Raw genomic sequence first — 21976 nt, forward strand, 5'->3', positions numbered from 1 at the left:
ATGGATGCATAAGGGGTCTATCCATCTCATGCCACCACAACCTCCTGGTTCCAAAGCATAGAGAGCTGGCTCAACCCTGCATCTCCCATCAGTAAGCCCAGTGGCCCAACCTTGCTCCCAGGCCTGGTGATCCAACCTTCTTGCTGAGGATGCACATGTGGCCAGTAGTGCCATGAGCCTTCTGTCCTCCCTTGCTGGGTTGGCCCCTGTCCTTCCATGGCCCAGTCCTGACACCTGGAGGTGCCTCTGTCAACTAAGAAGAGGGTGTTAGTGCCTCTTCTCGCTAACACCCAGAGCCGCCAAACCAGCCTAGCAGCCCACTGACCATTTAACCTCCACTCAGGTTCATACCAGCAGGGCCAGGCTACAAACCAAGTAAAACTAGGGTCATCCCTGATCACCTTGGGAGCCTTCCATTCACATGGAGTCAAATCCCCTCCTCAATCCCAAGCCCTCAAGCCAGGTCAACTAGGGAGCCTAGGACCACAGACTATCACAGAGCATATAGCCAGAGATGAGCCCAAGGTCTCAGTGAGTGTGCTGGAATTTCCTTCTGCCCTACCCCTTGCTGCTTCCTTTCAGAGCAGTGATAGGGGTCACTGGGGTGAAGGGAGGGCACACTGGGGAAGAAAGGAAGGAAGGAAGAGAGGGAGGAAGGAAGGAAGGAAGGAACGAAGGAACGAACGAAGGAACGAACGAAGGAACGAACGAAGGAACGAAGGCGGGGAGGCAAGCAGGGGCGGGAGGGTCAGGGGCTAACTTAAGCAGGTTTGCAGGGCTGGGCAGGGTGGGTGGTGGCTATGCCAGCAAAATGCAAAACTCCACCCTCAGCAATTCCTTCCGGATTTTTCCCACCCTAAACCCAGCCAGATCTCTTAGGAGGACAATGACACCATGTGGCTGATTTTGGTATTGCAAGAGTTCCTGTTGGCTTCCTAAACTCAGCCCTTCAGTTAAGGACCACAAACCTCTCTCCACCCTTTGCCTACAGCAGGCCTGGCCTGGAATGCCCTCTTTCATCTACTCCTCCACCCTCCAACACCCATCTGAAACTCCTTGTCTAGAAGCCTTCCCTCCCCCAAAAAACACACCTGAAAACCCCACTCCAACCCAGCCAGCTGTGTGTCTTGGCAAGAGACTTACCTACTCGGAGCCTGTTCCCCTCTGTGAGACAGAGATGATACCAGCACCTCCGGGTGCCATGAGCATTGCATGAGATCATGCATGCAAGCATTCTAAAATTAAGTGCTTTAATAATTATTCACCAGGCTCTGCTGCCCAGCTGCCCAGCCCCACGTGGTTTGGAGGGAAGGAAGAAGGGGAGAGTCCAGATGGAGTAAATTCTCCGGGATAGGAAGAAGTCTGGCCCCTTTGGCATATCTGACATACTTGGCATTTGAAGAACTGTGCAAGGTGCAGGTGGTTTGAATATGGACTTGAGGGGCAGAGGGGTTGGGGATGGGTCGGAAAGCTAGCGAGGGATGGGTCTTGCCAGGCCTCGCAGCCACTGGAAGGGGTCTGTGCTTTGTCTGGAGGGCAGTGGGGGCTCCCAAAGCTATACTGGGAACTGACATAACTATATCTACATCGAGTTCCACTGGCACAGAAGGTGGATGGAAGAGAGTAGGTCAGGAAAAGAGGCAAAGGGGCCACAGTCAGTGGTCCAGGTGACAGATGCCAGCAACCTGGATTGGCTGCAGAGATGCTCAGTGACTCAAGCTGTCATGGGAGACCTTGGCAATTGTGGGTGGTGGGGGTGAAAGAAAAGGAGGCATCTGATGGGGCAACTGGGTGAGTGAGGGTGTCAGTCACTGAGACGGGTTGCAGGGAACCCCTGCTGATTTCACTGGTGATATGGGACAAGACATTGACTTCTCTGGCAGTGGGGAAAGCCAAACCCCAAGCAGTTCTGGTAGTACACGAGGACAGTGATTGGAAAGGCCTGGCAGCCAGCTGGCCCTCCACCGAGTCTGACTCAGGGCCTCTTAAACTCACCCCTAAGCAGCTGCAAGGGGAGGACTGTGGCTTGGCGTCTTTGCGGTACTCCTGGTGCCAGGTACATGTCCCCCTCACACCTTCTACACACCATCCACATGCTAACCGCACGATCTCCATGTGTCATCCACAGGTCCTCCACATACTACCCACAAACCTTCCACACGCCACCACATACTATCCATACGCCTTCCACATGCCATTCGCAGGCCATCTGTTTACCATCCACATACCTTCTTCATGCCATCTAACCACGTTATACCAGTCATCCTCACACAGGCTACATGCCACTTCCATGCTACCCCTCACCTGCCATGTGCCATTCACACACACACACGTTCTTGCCATCCGCTGTGCTCAGCATCCCCTCCCAGATGAGAACCCGGCACCAGGTCAGGACCCCAGGACATACACAAAGCCAAGTCCTAGCCTGACCTGGCCCCAGGCCATCTCATTCCCGTGAAGATATGCTCCCCATCCTCCTGGCCCGAGCAGCTGCTCACCTTTGCACGTGCAGCCCTCCCGGGTGATAACCTGCCGGCAGATGCCACAGGGCTTCACCTTCTTGAAGGTCTTCACCTTGAAGTGGTGGGTCTTGGGGGCCTCCAGATCCTCTGGCTGTGGGAAGAGAGGCACAGTGATCAGGCCTGGGCAGAAGGCTGGGGTCCCAGGGAAGGAGTTGGGGGTGATGATGGGGAAAACATAGGCAAGGACTGGGGGAAAGGGGTGGTGTGAGCCCTTGGAGATGTGAAAGGCCTGAGCCCATTTCTAGGAGGAGGTGCCCAGGGAAAAGAAAGCCATGGCTGCGACCCAGACTCCCTGACTGAGGTGAAATCGGCGCACTGCGGACCAGACGACAGCCGGAGACGCCAGTACCCAGGGCTCACAGACCCCTGCATGGTTTCTTAATTATTTTTTTTTTCTTTTCATTTACCTTATTCGCAAAGTGCACTCATTTCAAGTGGATTTCTCGATACAATTTGACATACATACGCCTCATGTAACCATACCTCAGGGGGCCCCCTCATGGCGTCCCAGTCAAGATCCCCCAAAGTAAGCGCAATTCTCTCTCTCGCCCTCACTACCACCCCGTGCCTCAGCCCAGAAGACTTCTTCCATCTTTATTTTTATTCTCTATTCTTTGCATCAGGAATATATTGATAGGCTAAATATCCTTTCTACAACTACACGACTACGCGCATGAGATGAGAGGCAGGCTGGCCGTCCGAGCCTTCTCTGTGTCTGACCCGCCATGAGGTTCTGGGCCAGTCACCACCCACCACTACCTCGGGCCTCAGCTTTCCCCTCCAGGCATCACGAAACGGGGCACCACACCCCTCAAGCTCTGACAGTTGGTCCTTTGTAACCACATATGGGAACACGCTCTAGGCACAGAGCTCTGCATCCACCCTTAGGACCACCCTCCTCCCACCTGCAGTCCCCAGCCCAGGTGCAGGCAGGGGGAGCTCCCTCATTTAGAGGACTCCCCAGAAAAATCATCCCCTGCCTACGGGCACCATTCCTCTGCAAGACACCTTACCCTGGTGTCTAATCCGAGTCATTTCCATGCGCTAGCAGCAGGGGCCAGCAGAACACAGGCGCTGGCTGCTCCCTCTCTCCCCTCTCCCAGGCACAGAGCTTTCTGACACTGTCCGCACACACATGGACACACACAGAGACACAATTGTTCTGAGGGGAGGGTTCTTTTCCTTCAAGTCTTCCTCTCACGCTCTGCTCCAGAGCTTCCCAGCTCTGGGGCAGGGGCTGGAGAGGTAGAGTCTTGTGTGTTCAGAGTGGGAAGGGTTGACAGTGTCCCACAAACCCAGCATGTCTGGCACTTCTAGCTAAAGACACTGTAGCGGTGAGTCCTGGAAGAAAGAGACTGAGCCACAAGAGACACAGAGAGAAAAACAGACAAAATGAGAGAGAGACAGACAGACAGACAGATAGATAGACAGAGAGACAAAGAGGCAAAGAGATGGAGAGAGAGGCTGAGCGGGAGAGAGAGACAGAAAGACAGTCGGGGCGGGGGGTGGGGAAAGACAAAGAGAGAGCAGATGGAGACAGAGATACAGACAGAGAGAGATGGCAGAGAAAGACAGAGAAAAGCCACAGAGAGTCAGATGGGAGTGGGAAAAAGACCAAGATAAAGGCAGAGACAAAGGAAGACAGAGACCAACAAGCCCACGTGGAGAATGTGGAGATTAGACAGAAATCACAGGGGCTATAAAGGAAACCCGCGAATCCAAGGGGGACAGACAGACAGACAAAAGGACACAGGAGCCAGCTTGAAGGGGCCCCCAAAGACTGAATCTGGGAAGATCTGAGCATCAAAATACATAATGACAGGAACGGCCTAAAGGAAATAAGTGAATCAATTGAAAGATGAGGAACAGAATATTTACGCGTCTCCAAGAACCTCCCCACATTGAACTTGTATATGATCGAGGGGAAAAAAGTAGCTTTTCCTGGCAGCATCTACTTTAATCAAGCGATCAAAGTTAACATCACCAGTAACAGGGTGAACGGAAATCGTGGGCCGCGAAAGGCATGCACCGAGAACACACCACCACTGTTGCGACATTCCTGCCAGGGGCACAGGCTGAATCTAATCACGAGGGCACATCAGACCAACCCAAACTGAGTGGCGGTCTACCAGTTAAATGGCGCGGCATCTTCAAAAGTGACGAGGCCACGAAAGTCAGGGAAAGACCGAGGCAATTTCCCAACTGAAATGACAGCCAAAGGCAATGGCTGGTTCTGAAATGTATTCTTTCCATGCCCATAAAGGACATCACCGGCCATAAGGACATCACCGGCCACACTTCAGTGGGTCTGAGGATGAGACACGTTGAAGTCATGTATCAATGTCAATTTCCTGACATTGATGGCTGTGTTGGGTTACGCAAGAGAAAGTCCTTGTAGGAAAATTAGAAAAATATTTAGGGGTGGTGGCAACTTACTCTCAAGTTGCTCAGTGAAAAAAAAAAGTTCTTTGCACTGTATTTGTAACTTCTCTGAAGTTTGTTTTTGTCTCAAAATTCAAAAAGACAGGCAGACAGATATGAGATGGCCAGAGCAGAGACGAAGCCCACGGCAGAGATGAATTGAAGCCCAGGGCAGAGATGGAGGGGAGAGCAGAGAGTGGAGGAGCCAGGAACCCAGCAGTGCCCCCTGGTGGCTAGGCCAGGCGGCAGGGCTTGGATTCTGATATTCCAGAGAGCTCGTTTTTTTAGTGCTTCCAGCTTCCTCCAGCGGTGAGGTTAGGTTGGGAGTAGGCCACGGCCCAGCTCTGGACTTCACTCAGTGTCCCCCATGCCACGACAAGGGGCAGGTGACTCCCCTCCATTCTGAAGTCTCACCTCCCCTGCTATCCCATCTCAGCTCCTGGCTGGCAGCCTTCCGGATAATCTGTCACAGACATCCAGGGAGGGGACACAGCCAAATGTCAACTACAGCAGCCCAGGCCTGGGGTGGGAGGAGGCATAGGGAGGGGACTTGGGATTCAATTTAAGGCCTGTGTGGGGAGGCAGGCAGGAAGTTCTACCACCAATTGTCTCAGTCCCGCTCTGGAACCCCCAAGCCTTCCTCTCCTACCCCTACTAAGTCAGGCAGAGCTCCCCATTCCAGTTACACCCCAGACTTCTCTGCCTACACCCCGAATCCAACCCTTTACCCAAAGCCCAGGGAAAGAAGCCTCCGCCCCAAAGCACAGTGGGACAGTGGAATCTCTCGAAAGGTCTTGGCTGCCCAGTGAACAGATGGGGAGCAGGCGGAGCCTTCTAGACTGACAAGCAAACACCCAAGCTTTTCCCCTGAGCCCTGGGCTTGCCCGCCAAACCCCATAAAATGTGAATTGACAAAATCTCTCCCTGCATGGGCTTGGAGAGCAGAAAGAGGATTTCAGCTATTCTCTCTGGCCTCGCTCACAGCCTCTCTAAGCAGCCCCTGGGCGATGGCCCAGCACACTCCCGCCCCTGCCCTCTCCCCACCCTCCTCTCTGGCTAATGGAGCACTGGGTTAGGAGTATGGAGACCTGCCTGCTAGGCCGGTGGCCTTGAGAACATCAGTGGCCTTCTCTGGGCCTTGTCGTCCCCAGATGAAAATGAGGGGTTTGGACGACACAGTCTAAGTGTAGACAGAGTAGGGAACAGTGGGCCAGTTTGAGATGGAGGGACCGGGGGAGTTGGGGCGGACCGTGCTGACGGTTACAAAGAGCAGGGAAGAGATGTCTCTACTGAGACATCGACCCTCTTTGAGATCCTGGGGAAGCCTGGTGGCAAGGCGGAGACCAGCTCAGCTGCCCCCAGGCAAGTGGCCCTAGGCCATGACTTTGACTCTGCTGACATTGACTTCCCCCAGCTATAAGAGAGTTTCTGGTGATCTTGTTGAAAAAGTCACCCACAAAGGTCTGAAGGGTTCTGGGATGATGAGGGAGAAAGTTTAAGCTGGGTGAGCCTCTTACCTTCAACTATCTGAAGGAGCTGTCATCGTAAGAGGGGACCGGGCATGATTTGTGAGGTTACTGAAGGCAAAATAAAGCTCAGTGGGTAGAAGCTGCAAGGACACATGGTTAGAACTTCCCAACAATCCTATGTTAAAATCAGGATGAAGAAGGAAAACAGGTCAGATACCTGCCCTGGCCTCGCCCAGGGCTACCTCTGCAGCTACAGGTAGAGGTGTGAATTAGCCCAGAAAGTCCAAAGCTTCTTTCAAGGGTAGCCTGTCATGACAATGACCATCGTTTTCCTAACAAGTGGCAGACAGTCTCACAAGGCACTCCCTAGCCCCTGCCTTGCTGGACTAGCCCCTAACGGACCTGGAGGAACTCAGGGACAGAAGAGGCACTGCCACAGCTGGAGCTGCCTGGTCTCTCCAACGCCCACCTCCCTCCGGAGCCAGAGCCCAGACAAGGGCAGTGGTCCCAGCCTGAACGTCACCCTTCCCCACCCTCCAAGTCCAGAGCCCTGGCCCCGTGACAAGCCCAGTCAGCATCAGAGGGCTTTCCTGGCCCTCAGGGGGATCCTCTCCCTCCCAGCCTCCACTCAGCCAAACCTGCCTGCCAGATGCAGGTCCCAGCCAGAGGGGTGTGGCACATCTGGCTCGGACAGCCTTGGCGGGAGTCCTTGGCCCTGGGATGGGAAAGGCCGTTTGTTGGTTCCTCCCTGCCCCATGGGGGCAGAACTTGGTGGTCAGGGGTCAGGGGTGATGAAGGGGGAGTGATAACCCTAGAGGTCCTTCAGCTCCTGAGCTCCTGCCTCCTCCTCAAGGAACTTCCCCAGCCCTGCTCGACGAGGCTCCTTGTGCCCAATACTAGCAGCCCTGGATGACACAGCGAAAGGAAGAAGTCCCTAAGTTAGTGAGCCTTGCGAAAGAGAGTCACCAAGACACAGGCCTAAGACAGACCTGGAGAGTCAGCTCCGCCCTTTCCCTGCCTCCTGGCCCTCCATCCTCCATATCTTGTTGCCTTGGGTTGGGACAGCAGGACCTAGTTGGCATCAGCCATCATTTCTATGGGGAAGGCTTGGAATCCCAGTGGACCTGCAGGTTGGCATCTAGGAGTCCTCAGGGCACCTCCATGCAAGTCCCTCCCAACGCCACCTCACCTTCAAGTACATACCTGCGTTCCCTACCCACTCACCCCTCTCCCCCGCCACACACACACACACACACACACACACACACACACACACACACACACAACTTCTAGCTACTACCTACCCTCCCCTGCCACACACACACACACACACACACACACACACACACAATTAGCTTAGCTAATGTTCCGAAAATGAATTTCTCAGTCACCTCGGGTGGAAAACTCTGAATCACTCTCCACTCCTCCCTGCCCTTCACCCTCCAATCCAACCAGTTGCCAGACTCTGCGTTTTGCTTCCTAAACACTCTCTGGCCCTCCTGTGCTTTTTAATTCCACTGCCTTTGCCTTATTGGAGGCCTTGTCACTTCTGCCTAGGGGACCAGCCTCCAGGACCCCCAACACTGAGTCCCCCTCCTCACATAGCCTCCATGCAGCCTCTAACGAGCAGAACTCTATGGGGTCACTGAAATCCTTTCTCACCCCCAAATGCTCCCATGCCTCCTCATGCATCCAGGATAAAACCTGGACACCCTGGAGCCAGCAGGGGAAGCGGCTTTGGTCCTTCCGCAGGGCACCCTGCCATCTCAATCCCCATGCCCCGCCCCCCAACTCCTTGCCCTGCATCCACCTCTGAGCCTCTGCTCTGCTGTTCCCTCATCCCAGGATGCCCTTCCTCCCCTCTGAGCTTGCCAAGCTTCTAGGCATCCTCGAAGGCTTCATTCAAACTTCATGCCCTCAGAGAGATCTTTCCAGATACCCCACCACCACCACCTCCTCGCTCAGAATCAATCTCCCCACCGCTCACTTCTTGTTTGGTTTTGAAAAGTTAAAAGCTCCAGAAAAGATGAACTTGCATATTCCCTTCACTCCATTCACCAGTTGTTAATATTTTGCCACTTTTGTCCCCTCTTTCTCTCCGTCTCTGTCTCTGTCACCTGCCTGACCCCAGTATAATCATCACCCTCAGGAAATTCGACATCAATACCACACTGTTATCTAACATTCAGTTCATCTTCTTGAACTTCCCTTTTTGCCCTGATAGCATCTGTTACAGCTGGGTCTTTGTTCTGGTTTTTTATTTTGGACTCGGGATCCGATTAAGATCCTACATCATACTCAGTTGCTGGGTTGCTTTCACTGCTGGCATCCAAATACAGTACTGCGCCTTTCGATTTCTCTTTTATGACACCGATGTTTTCGAAGAGTCCGGGCTGCTTTGCAGCACGTTCCTCAGGGTGGATGGTGGTCTCCTCGTGATTCAGGCCAGGTGCTCGCATGGGTCCCTTGCTTTCCTCAGTGGCGCCTTCTTAGCGTTCCATCCCATGGCACCCTAACTTCCCCCTGCCCTCCCACTTAGCTAGGCGATCCTGGGCAAGTCGCTCAGCTCCTGTCTGTCTGCCTCATTTTACTAACATGTTACGTGAGCTAATAATAGTAACGTTCATAGGTTATTGTGAGGATCAAAGGAGAAGATGCCTGAAAAGCACCTGACACATAGTAACTGCTCCCTAGACGTGGCCCGTGTTTCGTGTTGTCATTCCTTGTGTGTGTGGGGGACTAGCCCACCAGGCGGCATATGTCTGCATGTACTTCTGCTCCATGTCTGTCATGTCCCCAAACAGCACGATCCCAAAACAAGTCTGAAGAAAGGACTCGAATGGAGTTGTTGCCACGTGTCCCCTAGTGTCATTACACCCTGCTGCCACTGACCTGCCCTCACGGGAGAGAATACTGGGTCACTCCCACACCCCCGCTGGCATCACCCGGCTGAGGAGAAAGCTATTGGACTCCCAGTAGCCCTGGATCTCTAGGGGAGGGCAGAGGGAAGATCACAGCATTACCTGAACCCCTCCCACATGACAGAGGACCATGTGGAGACTTGAGGAAGCCAGGATTCCCCCTGGTAACCCCCGGCCCCGACTCGGTTTCCGAGCTAATCTCTCCCCATCAGCCTGCTCTCTCTCCCTCACTTGGTTCCTTCATAAAACACATCCCAACATTTCTGAGCATCAAGTCCCAAGTCCATTTTGTGCCCAAAAGTGAAATCATCTCCTGGAGCGGGAGAGCTCAGAGAGAGCGTAGTCTGAGCCCCAGTAATGGGCCAGGCGCCACGGCAAGAGGCTGGCGCCGATCCCTCACTGACTCCTCACGACGTCCCCATGAGGCCGAGGACTTGCTCTGGGACACACAGGCAGGGCAGAAGGGAACAAAGATTCAAATCTAGGTCTGTCTGTGGCAGGGTCCCAAGTCCTTAACCACTTCACTACCACCATTTCTCACAGTATTTCAACTGCCACGGTCTGTGGCCATCTCAAGGAGACCTGAGAGTTACACCGTCAGTGTCCCCTGTCCAAAGACCATCTACTGCCAGCTTAGCCCATCTTATTCAACCTCAGTTGTTTTCACTTCCTGCACTGGGATTTCTGAGTTCTCGGCTTCATCTTTGGACCTAGTTTAAAGTTCACCTTCCGAGAGGTCTTTCCTGATACTTGTCCTCTCCCCCAATCTAGGTTAAGTCTTCCCTTAGATGTCCCCACAGGTCCCCTCTTGGTAGCACCTATCTATTCGTAACCATTGGCCCAGCATTTGCAAGCGTCCTGAAGAAAGTCGGCACTTCGTCATCACTTGTGAGGTGACTGAACGGGTCTGTGGGTGGGTAGAGGCTCAGATAGCCGAATGACTGGACAGTTTATTCATCACGGTACTTCCCTGACACTGTTCCCTATCCCTGGGCCACTCCCCACCAATCTCCTCAACCCACAGATCAATTGCCCCCAGCCCACACCCCTGCTCTATTCAGGAACACTAAACCCAGCAGTCATGTGGTCATGGGCAGGCCACGTCCCTTGTGTGGGATTCCCCAGCAGGGCTGGAAACTGGAACTAGTGGTCCCTGCCCTTCCTACCACACAGAATTAGAGTGGGGTTCAAATGAAATTGTGCAAGTCAGAGAAATGTATGCAGATGAAGCACAGACAGGATAAATAACTTCCCCTGACAGCACAGCTAGTAAGTGGCAGAGCCAGGATTTGCACCCAGGGAGGCTCACTTCAGTCTACACTCTGACCGCTGTGCCCACCGCCTGCAGGAGAAGGCCGGCCCGTCCTGGCCTTCACATCATTCTGACCACCCATTCACACTGGCCCCACATGCCCTGCCCTGACGTGTTCTCAGAATGGGCAGCCCTGGATGAGGAGGCAGGAGACCAAGGTTCTAGTTCTGACTCTTAACTCACTGTGTAGCCTTGACAATGTGCATCATATAATGAGAGCTACCATTTCCTGAGCTCTTACTATGTGGGAGACGCTATTCTAAATGTACACGTGTATTAGCTCACTTAAAACCTAACAACCCTACAGGTAGGTGAGGAGATACGAAGCCACTTGCCTAAGGTCACACAGCTGCCCGGTGGCGGGGCCAGGATGAAACCCAGGCCCCGCACTCTCGGCCAGCATGCTACACTTCCCGGGAAACCTTCTGAAAAACAGTTCAGTGTTTCTCCCTGAAACTGTGCCTCAAAGGTCATTTTGAAAAACTTTGCAAAAGGAGATTTTTAAGTAAGACCCTGATGAGTATCATGCAGCCCAGCCTAGTTCCCGAACCCATGTCAGGAGGCCCCGCGTGAGCCGGCTCGTACCTACGAACAAAACTCGAGAGAGTGAGTTCAGGCCGAGGGGTCAGAGTGGGGTTGACATGGCAGGAAATGCACCCCAGGAATCTGGGGACTCACGAGGACCCTTCTGACAAAAATGTGTGCTTAGCCCTGGGAAGGACACCAGCTCCAAGAAAGAGAACACTTCATTGTCTGCAGCTGGAAGTGGCCTCAGGGAATACTACCCAAGCTTCTGTGAGGTCCAGAAAAGTTGAGTGACGGGCCCTGGGCCACACAGCTTGCTCAAGGTAGGGCAAGGCTATACTTAGCCCCAGTCCTGCCTTGTGGCTCTTCCAGCCACACCCTAATAAGCCCCTTCACACTTGCTGACGACAGAGCCAGTCCCTCTGGAAGGAAGAGCCTGCAGCTCTAACTCCATCAGCGCACCAAAAAGCCTCTATTAATAGACATATAATTATTTTCTAAATAAGCCATACTTGAATATGTAATAGCAAATAGGAACATTTGCTGAGAAAATCAAGTTATGCATAATATATTACTATGCTCCTCAGCTAATAAAGTGATTTTTATTCCTAGAGCTTGTTAAAACTACGCATTACAGATGTATTACTTCTTCGATGAAACTTCTGCAGCTGTCCTCATCCAGGGGCATGTGCACACACAGACACACGTGCACTCACAATGGAGCACAAGACATGTCTATTCCAGACCATGCCTCGGTTTACCTCCCTGAAGCCACAGACCCAGCTAGTTCTTGGCCCCAGAATAGTTGGGCAGAGTCCCTGGGCAGTCAGGAGCGTCAGAGGTGGGACCTTGTCCCACAACACCCATCCCAGGGACACTCTCCGCCCACATGAGATCTGGGATATAGGGGATCCCGTAAGACAAACAGCAGGTTTCGGAGTTGGCGGGCCAGGATTTACTGAGCACCTACTGTGTGTGGGTGCCCTGTCTTTTGACATGCATTATCTCTGTCCTCATCCCAGCCATACAAGATGTGTATTATTCTACCCACTTTACAGATCAGGAAACTAAGGCTCAAGAAAGAACTGTTTTACCCAAGGCTGCCCATCTGGTAAATGCTGGAACTAGGATTTGAGCCTAGCTTTGTCTGGTGTCAAAGGCTACAGACTTTAGCCACCAAGTGCCTCTCAAGGCAAAAGCAGCCCCCTCGGCAAGGTCTCCAGGGCCTCTGTGCCCCCTTTCCATGACTGGTGCCTTCTATCCCTCCACTCCCTGCCATAAACATACACCCTAGCCCCACCCAGGCCCACCCGGAAGGGAGGAAGGTTACTGGTACTACTGCCTTGGGCAACTGGAGAGAGAGGACAAGAACGCTGACATGGTCAGGAGTGTGCCCGCTGTCCAGCCCACACTCCCCCGGACTCTGGCCCACCCTGGCAATGAGCATCCAGGCACAACCTCTCCGCCCAGCCCGCTCCCACCGGCCTCTTCTCATTCCATAGACAAGTACCCACCAAGCTGTCCCACGGAGCTGGGGAGGGACAGGGGCTGGGCGGGCACTAAGGAAAAAGACGGGAAAAGGCGCAAGGGGAGGGGCTTAGAGAAGTCCAAAGTGGCCGCATCCACACCTGCCCTTGGTCCCCGGTACCCTCTCCCAGCTCTTAGGGGAGGACAGTAACATCAATGGGGTACTCGGGCCCACCCCTCGGCAACTCTCCTTCATTGTCCTCAGTTCACCCATGGGGAGATTGAAACTCACCGAGGTGACATGCTTCTCCCATGACCTCTCAGCTGAAGTGGCCCTTTCTCCACCCACAGCAGTACCTCGCCCCCGGAAGTCCGTCATCCCTCCTACTGCAGGCTCCCTCACTGCCCACCTTCATCCTTGGCACAGTCCGCAGGCCTTCCGGAGCCTGTCGGAGAAAGCCTGGAGGGCCTGGAGGGATGAACTTGGTCAAGGCTCCCCCTTCACAGATGCCAACACCAGCCCAGAGAACCTCTGATGCATCCTCTGTGCAGGATGCTCCGGGCACCTTTCAGATTCATCCCTGAACCTAAGTCTCAGGTTCCACCCCAACCCCCTCATTCCAGACCCTCCTCCACCCTTCCCTGCCCTGCCCCAAGCACACCTGACTGCCCAAGTCTGATCTGCCACAACTATACTCAGCCTGTGCTTGCCTAAGCCAAGAGAGGGCCCTCCCCAGGACTGGCGGGAACAAAAAAGGGACGGGGAAGGCCACATCTGGATCCCAGGCCTGAAGCCCCCTCCCCCAAGCTCACTCTCTCAGAGACCAACAGTAACTGCAGCCAGGGATGACTTCCTTGCCCTCCTGACCCCTGTGCATGCCTTTGCCCAGACAGCCACGGAGCCCCTCTGAGGAAGGGGTCTTCTGCCCCTGCCCCCAACCATCCTGCAGCGGTGGGCCCTCTCCCAGCCCCTCTCTGCCCCTGATTGGCCTCGAGACTTTTAACCCTCACCATGTGGCCCCCACCCCTCAGGGACAGTCACCCTAACACACATTTTCCTGAACCTGGGAACTAAAAGGGAAAGAGAGGAGGAGGCCAGGAAGGCAGAGGCGGGGAGGCTGGAGAAAGGGGACAGCATGAGGCCAAAGAGATTTGGTCCAGGGGGATTAAAGTGATGGATCAAACCAGAGCAGAACTCTCCTCCAGCACGGCTTCTTTTTATTCGCTAGGTCAATATCCCCCGTTCTCCAGGCCCCGACCACTGCCCCTTCCTCAAACTCTTGGGCTGAGCAGTTGAGGGGGTAAAGAATTTTCACCCCAGTGTGGGGGTGGGGGTGGAGGCAGAAGAGGCTCCAAAAAGAAACAAAACTTCCTGATGGCTTCCTTCTACTTACAGCTTCTGGACTCAACTGCGGATGAGAGCAGTGGGCAGGGTGGGGGCGAGGGGGTATGCACTGACCGGTAGAACCAGGCCCTGGGCCCTGTTGATGGGGAAGGACACGGCCTGAGGGTCTGCTCAAGTGTGTCTGTCCTTCTGTCCATCAGAGGCAGAGAGGGCCCTCTCCTTTGCCACCAACACTCCCCCTACCACAGGCTCTCAGCCTAAGGATGGGGGCAGGGGGGAAGTGTACAACATCCTAGCTAAAGCGGCCAGACCTACCCAGAGCATGCAGGACAGACAGATCCACGTCATCTTCGGTGGGTCCTGAGCTCAAGCCACGTCCGGGGCCTGCAAACAGCACTCTGGAGCTCACAGCCCCCACGCGCAGGCAGAAGAAAGCTGAGTCCCAGGCTGCTGCTCCTGCGCAGCCAGCATCTGTCGGGCCTCTGGCCCTGCCTGCCTCCAGCTCACCCTCCCTCCTTCTCCTCCTCCTCCCCCCACTCCACCCCCTTGTCCCAGCCTCCTGTCTCCTCCCTCCTCCCAGGCTCCACTGGTGACGTTGTGGGGCAGAAGCCCTGCTTTGCGGGGGGTATGAAGGAGATAGGGCAAAGGGACAGCTGCTGGAGACAGGGCCCCACCACCACCAAGCCACCCCTAACCTCGCACCCCCAACCCCCAGACACACAACCCCTGTGAGCCACCAAATCCTCTGCCTTCTGATCTGGTGCTGGCAGGCCTGGAGTCTGCTCTCCTCACTGCAGACCCCCTGCCCCCAAACCACTGGGGAGTGGACAGACAGAGGTAGGACAGCGCAGTCTGCACACCCTGAGGTTCCTTGGCCCTGTCCCATCTCCAAATACACACGCAGGCCCTCCTGCCTTTGGAACACACACTCATTTGCACACACTCGGCGACCTTAACATAAGAGAAACGGGGAAACTGGGCCTGAGCCTGCAGGAGAAGGGCCCAGCCCCCAGGCTGTGCATTTCGTTCCAACTTTTTTATACTCTTTTTTTTCCTTCTTTCTTTCTTTTCTCCAAACATCTGTCCCAGCCCTTCCTGCCCTTCCTAAAAGGAGCCTCGCTCCAGGCTCCCGCGAGAGTCTGTTTTTCTTGACTGTACCCTGGGCCAACATTTGGTTTGCATTTCCCCACTTCCTCCTCCCCCTCCCCCTCCCCCTCCCTGGGCCCAGTTTGCACCTCCCACCGTTCCAGCATACTTCCTCCTGTCCCCTGCCCGTCAGCCTTCCCCTTCCCTCTCCTCCCCGCTGAGCCCAGGGGCAATAGCTGGGGGTCTAGAGGGTGGGAAGAAGAGGGGTGCAGATCTAAATGCATTCTCAAGGAGCACTGCAGGGAAATCCAGCAAAATCTGCCGAGCCCTCCTTGTCTCGATCCCCACACACACATTTCTCCAAAAAACTTCTCTCTTGGAGCTCTGGCCAGGCTGGACCAAGTAAGGGTGGGTGGGGCTGGTGAATCACCAGCTCTGCTTTTTGGAGCCTTCCAGAGGAGGGAAAGAGGACTCAGCCCCACCCCCTTCTGTAGACACACACACAAGGACACACAGTCCAACTCACATAAACACACAAAATGCCCAGGACAGGGCCCCACCCAGAATAGACTCTCCGAGACCATTTTCTTTGATTGAGTAACTTAGCAGAAAGCCCTCTTGTCTGAGCTCCTCTGCACACAGCATGAGTGTGCTGTACGCGCCCCAAGACGCACATACAAAAGGTGACATGTACCCTGCCTCTCCCCTGCTCCCCCAGGAGCATGCCCTCGTTGTCACTCGCTGTCAATACCACACACGATGCAACCCCAGGGTTCAGTCTCTACAACCGGCCTCTCCCCTCAGGTGGGCCTGCCCAGCCAGGTGTGCTGGCTCCCAGCCCACAGTCCAGCCAAGACATCAGCCTGGGAAACCGCAGAATGAGAGGAAAACAGTCACACTTCATCTGGGAAAAGGCTGCAAAATGCGGTCGTGCAGGTTGGACACTGAACAAGGGACTGACACTATCGCTTGGTGATTCTGAGAAGTTGGGAGGACGCTGAGGCAAAGTGTCTCATTCTGGTCCTTCCTAGAGCAGGTGCCTGAGTTAAGAGTCTTTGTTCTGATAACGGCGTTAGGGTGAGGAATCAGGGTCCCTTCTCACATCTCTCCAAGTCCTTTTGCAGAACTATGGGGCTGAAAAAGTTTCTGCCCTGCATCCCTTGCCAAAATCACAATGCCCCTCGGTACTCCCTCCTAAGTCTACTGAGGCTCCCTCCTAAGTCTACTGAGTTTAGCCAACACTGAAATGGACCCGCGTTCCATGTGTAGCTGACCCTGCAGACACCCCTGGGGGTGTCCATAGACAGATACGCCCACAAACCCTACCTTTCTCCACTAGCTAGAGCATAGAGCAAGCAGTGATTTCCAGGTGGCCGCCTCGCTGAGAGGCCCTGAGTCCCATCTCCTAGTCACCATCACCAACCCTTCCCGCCTCCCAACAACTTCAACAAGGACTCGGCCAACCAAGCCCTGCCGTCCTGGCACCCACTTCCATTGTCCCCCGTGCCTGCTCCCCAGCCCTTTGCTGCTGGCGTCGCTGGAAGATGGGCCTGAGCAGCTATCTTGGGAGTTCTGAGAAATCACCTTACAGCTTCCCAGAAATGCTAGAAAACAAGACTGAAGACCAAGTCACAGTGACACCAACTTATCTGGCCTCTCACACAGCCCCTCCCCAGTCCCTAAGTTGGGACTAAAAATGGGAGTGAAGGCCTCCGGTGTTCAACTCTGCCTCCTGGGGTGTCTCTAACTATACATAATGACCTCGTTTCAGGCTCCTTACCCATTATTCATCCTCCCTCACCCACACATGGGGAGAGCTCCTTGGGCAAGGACATGTCCATGTTTTGTATCCCCAGAGCCTGTCATTCACAGGTGTCAGATGTCGTTAAAGAAGGAGTGAATCAACCTATCAAGCAATGGGTCCTAACATAGTTTCCTATTCTTACTATCTACTATCCCCTTCCCAAACTTTTCCCCCTCATCCCTTTTAAAAGGCCTTAGGCATACCTGGCCTGGACACCTTTGCACATACCTGTCATAACCACCCATCTTCAGCACCATCTCTTCCTGCCACCCTCTCTCCTCCTAGGTCTTTCAGGCTGCAGACTCTTCAGGGGCCAGAACCATATTACTCATCCTGGGGTCCCCACCCACACCCGGACCAGAGTCTCACATGCAGCAGACATTAGGCACGGGCCACTGGGCTGGCTGGGTTTTCTGGGCTGGGCTCCTAAGAGCCTCAGAGCCCGCCACCACCCTATGCCACACCGTCCAACTGTCCTGGCCATTTCTGCAGCAGGTTTGTGTTTAACTCCACTGTCCCCTCTGCATGCAGAGCCCCTCCTGCTCATTGCCCACCACCCTCCAGCCCCTGGCTCAGCAGCCAGCTGAGGCTGGCACCGGGCCTAGAAGCCAGCTGAGCTGAGGCAGAGGGAAAGGTGAGCGAGGGTAGGAATGAAGCTGACGTGCCTCCTCACTTGCAAAACGGCCAAGCTGCTGGCCTCTAAGGTCCCTTCCACCTCCACCTTCAGGGAGGCCACAAAGTTCCCAGACAGCTGTCCATCAAAAAGTTCTTCTTTTTGTCCAGCCCATTTCCTATTGTCCATCAGGCCTTTCTTCTCTCACCGCTGGTCACAGAATCCAAAGGTCACAGAACATCAGAGCTGAAAAAGCCTTCAGGCTCAGATAGTGGTCTCAGGCAGGGTCTCAGTCTGAGCCTTCAGGGGCCCAACAGAGGTTAAATGAGAGGAGCAAGCAAGGCATCTATGGGGACCTGGAGAGGGCAGGCCCAGCTAAAGCGGACGCCCAGTCCTCAGGGACCACCGCTATGGCATCGGCGACAAAAGCCCACCCCGTCAGATCTTCTGATCTGTCAAGAGAAGCCCCAAATCTATATTACCATATAAAATCTCTTCTATAAAATATTTTAAAAATATAAATTTTTAAATGTTGCCTTCTTCTTTTTTTAAATCATTCTGTCTGCCAAATTAAACATGTCTGCCAGGACAGTTTGGCCCTTGGGGTACCACTCACCTAATCCAGCCTCCTTGTCTCACAGATGATAAGGCTGCAGTGGAGGGAGGGGTGTGACTTGACTGAAGTCACAGAGCTTGTCAGGAGCAGAGTCCCAGGAAGGGGTCAGCTGCCTGGGCTCGGTCTGGCTTGAATGGAGGAATGAGGATAGGCAAACACACAGAGGGACACTAAGGACAATACTGATGCATGGGGGAGGACGAGACCAACTAGCTCTCTAGTGACTGTAGAAAAATAGCAGTCCTGCAAGACCTGGGGCCCGGGATCTGGATGAGGACAGGGTCTGGTCCCTGCTGCCCATAGGGCCTCCTTCCAGGTAAGCCAGGTTACCTCATCCTGCTCCCCACCCCCATACACACTCAGCCTTTGAGTCTTGGGGTGCTCAGTGTCCTAGCAGAGCCTCCATGTACTGCTGCACAGGATATTCACTGCAAAGGGTACACGCAAGAGGTGAGTGGAGGCTGAAGTCCCATCCGTGCTCAACTCACCAAGCCAGGCATGAGGAGCATCAGCCAGGAACAAGGGACACTCACTCTGAAGCCCACCAAGGCACCCTATGGGTAAGGACGGTCCTGCCCCTTGCACCTCTGCCTACACAGCCTCCAGTGAGAGATTGAGGTTGTCCCCTTGCACTCCAGAATCTGATGCTCCTTGAGAGGGAAGGTGAGGCTCCAACCAGGCCCTGTCTGAGCCTCAGTTTCCCCAGGGGAAATAGGAGGGAGCAGTGTTCAGATTCTGTTCCCTTACCTCCCCTCCACCAGCACCCTGGACGGACACAGTGTCTGGACCCAATCTCAACAGTTTTTAATAAAATCCTTCCCAGAGCCTGACTCAGTGATCTTGATCTCTTCCCCAGCTCTAATTTCCTGCCTGACTCAGGCCCTGCAAAGGCAGAAGAGAGGCAGCTGCAGCCGTTCATCCAGCCCCTCACTCCCAGCGCCCCCCCCCCTCCGGCTCAAATCCTGGCCCGGGGGGAGGTTAGGTCATCCTCTCCCTCTGCAAATGAGGAGAGGGAATTGCTAAGTGGCCTGGGGTCCCACTGACCTGGTTCTGGCTGGCCATTTCCTGCTGCTGGCTGCCTTTTCTCAAATCTGAAAACCCGTACCCCGCAGCATCTGAACTCAGAGCCCATTGGGATGTGGATGGGACTCCAGCTCTGCGGTCTACAGCTGCAGTGCCTGCCTCCCAGCCAATCCTGGGGGACAATACATTTTGCTAGATTTCAAAACACACCTTGGGTGACTGGGGCGGGAGCCCGCTGGCACCTTTCCCCACTGCGGAACCAGAATGGCAGAGAGGGAAACTGAGGCCCAGAGGCAGCACCCGGGAAGAGGGGCTGAACATTCAAACTTCTTATGGAGTGAAAGGATCTTTCCTAACCATATGATGGGAAGACTGGATGCTGAGAGAAATCCTTCTCTCTCCATTACCCCAGCTCTGAAGGTCTACTGCCTGAAGGTCTACAAGGAGGGCGATCCCCATTGGAAAAGCACAATAATAATGAAGATCATATCCCTGATTTTTATTGAACACCTACTATACAGTAGGCACTTTGATAAACACTTTAAATGCATTTAATCCTCACAACCCAATGAGGTAGGTATTGTTTTATCTCCATTCTACACCAGAGAAAACTAAGGTACAGGCAGATTAAGAAACTTGCACAATGTCCACAGCTAGTAGATGGTAGAGCCAGAATTCGAAGCCGGGCAGACTCGCTCCACAGTCGACACCCTTAACCAGAGAGGTGTACTGAACCCCCTCCCCTGTGTGACAGGGGTCCCTCTGGTTTCCCCAAAGGAGTGGAGAGGGGATCAGAAAGCCAGGCTCCCATGATAGGTTGCCCGGTCCTTCACTAGAGGCTTCCGGGGGCTTGAGGTCATGCTCTTGGGGTTCTCTCTGTCCCCCAGGGGAGAATTTAAGGTTATATTCAGTTTCTTCAGTTCCCTACTCTTTGAGCCAGCTATGTCCCCATGTCAGCCCTCTCCCAGGTTTACACGCACGCTCACGCGCGCGCGCGCGCGCACACACACACACACACACACACACACCCCACAGCCTGAAGGCACTGTTGGGGATCTTCTCCGGGAGGATCCCAGGAAGAAAGATGCTCAACCAGGACCCCCACACACACACTTCCCTGCACTGTAGGTCCCACCAGACCCCTCCTCCCCCACTAACCCAGTGACAGAGGCCCTGGTGCCCAGCCCCATCTTCTCCCAGCCCTATTCCCTGGTCCCTGCATCTTCCCCAGGAGATGAGAAATCCCTAACGACATCTTCCAGCCCCACAGGTCGCATTTCCGTCTCACTCTGTTACTGCACAATCTTCACTCCGGGTCCTCTGAGCCCAGTAGGGGGAAAAAAAGACATTTCCAGGAACTCGCCTTCTCTTCCCACAGAAACTTGGGAGGGATGCTTAAAACCCCCAGAAACCTCCTCTATACCCAAATCTCTGCCGCCCTCCCACAGACCCAGGTGCTATTCTTCAGACTTCTGACCCAAACCCAGGGCTGTGCGCTGGGGGAGGGGCGGCCACTCCCCCCATTGTGGATCCGTGCAGCGCACAGTGGGGGCTCCCCAGGAGTCCCCAAACTCCGATAAGAACCAGGCTGACAACGATCTGGATGATGTGTCCCTGGGGTTAGGAGAGGAATAAACCAAAGGCCGAGGAGACTGAGGGGAGGGAGCGCCCGTCGGGGAGGGGTGGGGCAGGTGCCAGGTGTGGCTGACGGCTTACCTGGCTGCGGAGGCAGAAGCGCAGGGGCAGGAGGCAGAAGAGGTACTTGCCCCATCGGATCACGCAGGAGAAGCACCAGCTCAGTCGAGTCATATTGACCCCCAGGGTGGGTGCCTCGGCGAGAGAGTCTGGGAAGGAGGACCGGCTGCTCCCGGCGCGGAGTTGAGAAGGGGCTGGGGGATGTGGGGGAAGGCAAGAGCCTTGCCCCGGGGTGTCCCGGATCCTCCGCGCCGCAGGAGCAGCCCGAGTGTCCTTCCCCCTCTAGCGGGAGGAGCACCGCCTAAGCCCCGCGGCGCTACCCCGAAATGCCTCCATCTCCCCGGAAGCCCCTGCGGGAGGCGCCTCCACTCTCCGGGACTTCCTCCGCGGCTCCCTCTCTCCTCCCCTCGGCGTGACAGCCTCTGGCCTGCCCGCTTCCGAGGCAGGATGGGGGGCGGACGCAGGCACCCCGCAACTTCGGAGGTTCGGGAGCCGCGCAGGAAAGGCGGGTCCGACCAGGGCAGAGGAGGTGCCAGGCACCAGGCGTCCACCTGCGGGGAAGGCGCCGCAGCGGTTCGAGCCTGGGCGGCGGTAGAGGCAGCATTGTGCTCCAAGCTGCAGTGAGTGTGTGAGTGTGCGTGTGTGCATGTGTGGATTCCCTCCAGACCTCACTTCAGTTCCCATATTGCTCCCCAGAGCATAATGTGATTAACTTAAACGGAAGCCACCGGCTTCCACGACTGAAGCAGAAACATCCATGGACACAGGCGTGCAAATGAGGATTCTGAACACAACCTGGCCCAGCTGCTCCAACTCTCTCTCGCCAACCTCTGACCCTGGCCACTCCCCCACTCCTCTGCCTGGATCTCTCTCCAGCCAACTTCAGGAGTGAGGGAGCTCTGAGCACCCCCAAACACCCCCGCGGGTTGGAAGGGGCCCTGCCTCAGAGGCTGAACCAGTTCAGGTGGCTGAGAGCTGGACAAATTGGCTCCAACTATGGCTTGCCTCACTTTCTTTCCCGCCCCATGTCAGCTGCTGGAGGCTGGGAACCCTTCTCTGCCTGTGCTCAGATGATGTAAATAGAGGATCTGGCTTCTCAGGAATATTGTTTGAGGTCACCATATTATGACCCTGAACCTGAGAGGGAAGAAGAGAGA

The 21976-nt window shown here is 54.8% G+C and overlaps 1 protein-coding gene across 1 annotated transcript in view; it reads right to left on the reverse strand.

Moving 5' to 3' along the window:
- Positions 1 to 20948, reverse strand: part of TNS1 (tensin 1) — a 206022-nt gene extending 185074 nt beyond the window's left edge. The window contains 2 exon segments of the mRNA XM_039844732.1: positions 2499 to 2613; positions 20841 to 20948. Of these exon segments, the coding sequence (XP_039700666.1) occupies positions 2499 to 2613; positions 20841 to 20933 (208 nt within the window). The 5' untranslated portion in view covers positions 20934 to 20948.
- Positions 20949 to 21976: the final 1028 nt, after the last annotated feature.

Source organism: Pteropus medius, unplaced genomic scaffold, assembly GCF_902729225.1.
Source record: "Pteropus medius unplaced genomic scaffold, Ma_sr-lr_union100, whole genome shotgun sequence".
Lineage (NCBI taxonomy): Eukaryota > Metazoa > Chordata > Mammalia > Chiroptera > Pteropodidae > Pteropus > Pteropus medius.